This window comes from Cucurbita moschata, unplaced genomic scaffold (assembly GCF_002738365.1).
Source record: "Cucurbita moschata cultivar Rifu unplaced genomic scaffold, Cmos_1.0 Cmo_Scf00051, whole genome shotgun sequence".
NCBI lineage: Eukaryota > Viridiplantae > Streptophyta > Magnoliopsida > Cucurbitales > Cucurbitaceae > Cucurbita > Cucurbita moschata.
Window position 1 is genome coordinate 1,158,398 of NW_019268567.1, and position 5,553 is coordinate 1,163,950.

The 5,553-nt window shown below is 39.5% G+C and overlaps 1 protein-coding gene across 1 annotated transcript; it reads left to right on the forward strand.

Annotated features, from left to right (window-relative positions):
• The first annotated feature begins 287 nt into the window (after window positions 1–287).
• Window positions 288–4,104, forward strand: LOC111435935 (inactive TPR repeat-containing thioredoxin TTL3-like). The gene is made up of 6 exons (XM_023073550.1): window positions 288–1,276; window positions 1,383–1,821; window positions 1,919–2,114; window positions 2,195–2,367; window positions 2,450–2,783; window positions 3,716–4,104. Exons 1-6 carry the CDS (start codon window positions 781–783, stop codon window positions 3,842–3,844), a joined length of 1,767 nt encoding a protein of 588 aa, XP_022929318.1. The 5' UTR covers window positions 288–780; the 3' UTR covers window positions 3,845–4,104.
• Window positions 4,105–5,553: the final 1,449 nt, after the last annotated feature.

The following is a 5,553-nucleotide window of genomic DNA, read 5'->3' on the forward strand; positions in this document are numbered from 1 at the left end:
GTAATCGATATCAATTTATGTTTAATTTTTATAAATACATTATTTTTTAAAAAACGACCAACTTCAAAATTTAATAAAATATGACCAAAATGTTTTTTTTTTTTTTTTTTTTATGTCTTTACTATTTAAATTTATTAGAAATGAATTTTAAAAATAAGAAATTAAATTTATAGGTGTTGCTGAACAACACCGGCATAGCTGTCTGTTGGTTGAAACAAAATGTCAACGGACATCCTGAACGTGGTGTCCTCACTGTCCCATCCTGAGATGTTCCGTCCCATGATGCAGCGCTGACATTCTGTTTCTAAATATTTTGAGATTATCATTCCGATTCTCCCGCTCACCCTCCCTTCATTTCCCTAATTTCAAACCCAAAAGTTTGGGAATTTACGAAGCATAACAAAATCCCATTTCAAGTCAAGTTCTCGTTTTCCTTGTTCCCTCACCAATCAATCGGATTCTTTCCGGATTCCTCGTGATTTTGCAGCTCTTTTGCATAAAAATTTCTGGGTTTCTCTTCTTTTTTCGTTTCTTTTCAACCCTTTTCGAGAAACTCAGAGAGGAGCCAGAAAACAGAGGCTCTGTTTCGAGGAAGAAAACAGAGGGCTCTGTTTTGAGGAAGCCACTCTTGGGGGAGAGATGCAAGTCAGCTCCTGGGGTTACGCCCTTTGTTGTTGTATATGTTCTTCGTTACTATGAGAAAAAATTTCAGTTTTCAAATGATGGGTCTGTAACTTTTTGATCCACGACACGATTGGAGTTTGGGGTGTGGTTTTCAAAATGGATAATGACTTTTCGGACAAGAAATCAAGCTGTGGTCTTTTGAAAGCTGTGTTTGGTCGGCGTGGATTTTGGACAAGAAGAAGCGCCTCAAATGCTTCGTTTTCGTCTGGGAGTTCAAACAATAACAACTTCGTTAAAACGACGAGCAGCCCGAATTCGAAGCGCCGGCGTGGGAGCTGTGATGAGGCAGAGTCGAAACCAGCGAGCAAGGTGAATCCGAACCAGCCGAGACAACAGAGGGCGGTGTATTCGAATCATCAGAGAGGAGTTCCGATGAACAAGCAGAATGAGGGGTGTAAGACAGCGGCACCGCCGAGCAGAGTGGCGGCGGCCGGGCATGGATATGTGGACCAAGGAAGAAAGGTGCCAAAGGACGCCATTGGGATCTCCGGCGAACTCGAGATCATGATCGCTGATCACCAACAATCTAAGGGGACTAATGGGTCGCTTGTTCGAGCCTCCTCCAGCAATGTCATGATCTTTGGAAATTTGGGTAACATTATCCATTACATTTAATCAAATTAGCCTACAAGATTGATGCAAGTTAGAAGTTCATTAAAGTTCGATTCTTTTAAGGATGAATGCCACTGTTTTCACAGGTAATTTAAGACAAGGAGCTAGCGGAGATGGAAATGCATACAATGTGGTTGATAATGTGCCTAAAACAGCAAGAGAAGAGACTCCAATAAGAAATGGGAAACACCAAAATGGTGGGATGAGGAATGTAGCCAAGGGTCAGCCAAGGCACGCCCAACAAACGAGTTCGCTTTGTCGAGCATTGTCGACTCGAATGGATCCCGAGCAATTGAAAATCATGGGGAATGAAGATTACAAGAATGGAAGATTTGCAGAAGCCTTAGCTTTATATGAAGCTGCAATTGCGATCGACCCGAACAAGGCGTCGTACCGAAGCAATAAAAGTGCAGCTTTAACAGCACTTGGCATGCTTCTTGATGCAGTTTTCGAGTGCAGAGAAGCCATTTCGATCGAACCACATTACCATCGAGCTCATCATCGACTTGCTACATTGTATCTTAGGTATTGGAAACAATCCTTGTCTAAGATTTGGATATCGGAACGTCTTCGCCGTTGTCGAAACTAAAATATGTACATTGTTGTTTAACTGAGAATACAGATTAGGAGAGGCAGAAAAGGCAATGTATCATTACAAACAATCAGGACCAGAGGCTGATCAAGAGGACTTAGCAAAAGCCAAGGCTGTTCAAGCTCATTTGAACAAATGCACCGAAGCACGACGACTCCGAGATTGGAACACCGTGATTAAGGAGACCGACTTTGCAATAGAATCCGGGGCAGATTCCGCGCCGCAGGTGCTTAGTTTTTAGTTATTTAAGATTCTGTTTTAAAATGGTTCATTTAGTAATTGAATCTTGTGGATTGTTTGCAAAAGATATTTGCTTTGCAAGCTGAGGCGTTTTTGAAGCTTCACAAGCACCAAGATGCTGATGAAGCTATATCAAGAGGTCCAAGCTTTGAAGTGGATGCCTGTACTAAGTTCCTTGGTCCTGTTGGCAATGCCAATTTACTACTCATTCGAGCTCAGGTCGACTTGGCTGCAGCCAGGTTCGTGTTGATATTACTGTCAATTTGAGCATAACTCATCAACACGTTAGAGACAGGTTCTGAAGATGATGTGTGACTGCAGATTCGATGATGCACTGGAGGCAGTACAGCAGGCTGCTCGGCTTGACTCGAACAACAGAGAGACTAATGTAGTGATGAGGCGAGCTCGAGCGGTTGCTGCCGCTCGATCAAATGGCAATGAGTTATTCAAAGCATCCAGATTCTCTGAGGCATGTCTTGCATATGGGCAGGGACTTGAGCATGATCCATACAATGCTGTGCTGCTGTGTAACCGAGCTGCTTGCAGGTCCAAACTTGGACAGTTTGAGAAAGCAGTTGAAGATTGCAATGCAGCGCTTAACGTTCGCCCGTCGTATGGCAAGGCTAGACTGCGGCGAGCCGATTGCAATGGGAAGGTACCTTATATTCTTCCTCCTATTCACCGCTAGCTTCTCAAGCTTCCCCTCAAGGTTTTTAAAATGTGTCTATTAGGGTGAGGTTTCCACACCCTTATAAAGAGTGTTTCATTCTCCTCCACAATCGACGTGGGATCTCACAATCTCCATCCCTTTCGGGGCCAGTGTCCTCGCTAGCACACTTTCCTTTCTCCAATCGATATGCGATCTTACAGTCCACTCGCCTTAGGAGCCTAGTGCCCTTACTGGCACACCACCTTGTGTCCACCCTTTCGGTGCTCAACCTCCACTCTGGCACGGTTGATGATTATTGGGAGTGAGTCCCACGTTGGTTAATTTAGTGGAAAATCGTGGGTTTCTTGGTATGAGGCTTTTTGGGGAAGCCCAAAGCAAAGCCATGAGAGCTTATGCTCGAAGTGGATAATATCATATCATTGTGGAGATCCGTGATTCCTAACATGGTATCAGAGCCATGCCCTAAACTTAGCCATGTCAATAGAATCCTCAAATATCGAACAAAGAATTGTGAGCCTCGAAGGTGTAGTCAAAAGTGACTAAAGTGTCGAACAAAGGGTGTACTTTGTTCGAGGGCTCTAGAGAAAGGAGTCGAGCCTCGATTAAAGGGAGGCTTATAGTGTACTTTGTTCGAGAGGAGGATTGTTGAGGATTATTGGGAGTAAGTCTCACATTCATTAATTTAGTGGAAGATCATGGGTTTATTGGTACGAGGCCTTTTGGGGAAGCCCAAAAGAAAGCCATGAGAGCTTATGCTCGAAGTTGACAATATCATACTATTGTGGATATCCGTGATTCCTAACAGGCACATTGCTCAGTGTATAGTGTATGGTTGTGATAGTGATAGGCGATTATAATAAACCCCTCACTCCCATGTTTATGGATCATACAAGTTCTTGTAATGTGATGTCATGCAGTTGGGAAAATGGGAAGCTTCAATAAACGACTACGAGATCTTGCTAGGAGAAAGTCCCAACGACGAGGAGGTCGGCGAGGCGCTCGCCAAAGCTCGGATGGCAAGCTTAAAGCACAGCGGACCAAATTAATATACATAACCATGCATGGATGAGGCGCAACCCTTGTGTAGATGCTACAAAAGAAGGCCAGCGTTGTGGGGAAGAGGGCACCAGGAGATCAAAAGTTACGTGAAAGGCAGCCACATTATAATGGATGTTATGAGATGAAATTAACCAGCACAAGTTGGTGGCTTAGGATCTGGCTTTCCTCAAACTTATTTCTGTATAGGACTCGTAGTTTTCGCTATTTTTTTAAGTTTGATACGAGCGTTCATTTCTTTTCTTTTCTTCGCGAGTACTCGTGTTTAAAAGAGTTTGTATTCATTTTTTAAAACTTTTAACTTCTTAATTGAGAACATATAAACAATATACATCTTATATTCAACTTGACTCTACGACCACTCGATTAAGAGAATGGACCTATTAGATGTAACCATACGAGGCTAATGGACACTAACTGACACTGCTTTAACAGAGTTCCTGCTTGGTTTATTAGGATGCTGGCGAGCTACGCGCTCATTATCCTTACTGTTCTCTCTGTCAAGGCCCTAACAAGCCCTCGAGTATAAAGTCCCTATATCCTTCTTGGTCTCTCTTGATCAATGCTCTGACTTCCCTCGATCTGTCATTGCACAACCTTTCTTTCTCATCCTATTCAGTGGAGAACTTCTCAATTCTTGCGATCCTCGACCCCTTTTGCTTGTTACAAAAAAAAACATAAAAAATACTAAAAAATGAGGTTTTCGTGCCTTAACTTAGTTAAATAATCAAACAGATTAAAAAATTAATTACACCGTAACTTTTTTAGGTTGTGTAATCTTCTTCTTCTTCTTCTTCGCTCAGTTTCCTTTTCTTCGCCCTAACTCGTGTAAAAAAGATGGACCAATTTCGGGTATTAGGTAGGGTCTTCTTAGGATTGAATAAATGAGAAAAAGTGATGTCTATTAGTTTGGCTCACCTATCTTAGAGTTTACCTAACACTGTTACAAAAAACTTTTACTTTTACCTTTATCTAGAAGAACAGGTGAAAAAAGTTCAACAAGGCTGGTTGCTTGTCTAATGGGTTATGCATTAAGATGTCATACGTTGTTACACACATACATATATACATATATATATATATATATATATATATATATATATATATATATATATAACATATACATATNACATATATATATATATATATATATATATATATATATATATATATATATATATATATATAACATATACATATACATATATATATATATATATATACACGGTTCCGTCTCATTAACATTTAAAATTCTTAATTGTTATTTCAAAAATATCTTTAAATTAAGTATTAAATATCATTCATATATAAATGAAACTTTTAGTATCACGTTTTAAAAATATCATTAATACGAGAATTTCAATGAAAAATAAATATTTTTAGATTTAAGGAATTCCAATATTAAAAATGGATATATTTTAGATTTTATTTTAAAATATGTGATTTTATTATTATTATTATTATTTTGAATTGGAGCACGTTGGGTTCATTTGTTTGGATTTTATCTTGTTTTACAAAATTTTCTCTGTCCCTTAATCCGTACAATCATTATGTCTCATCTTTTAGTTGGAAGGGCATATTTGTCATTTTTCCTATCTTTAAAAAGTAATGTTAACATCAAATTAATAAATTTGTAACGTGATCTAGATAGTTACGTAAACGTTTAATTAAATAAAGTATATTCTAATACACAACAGAC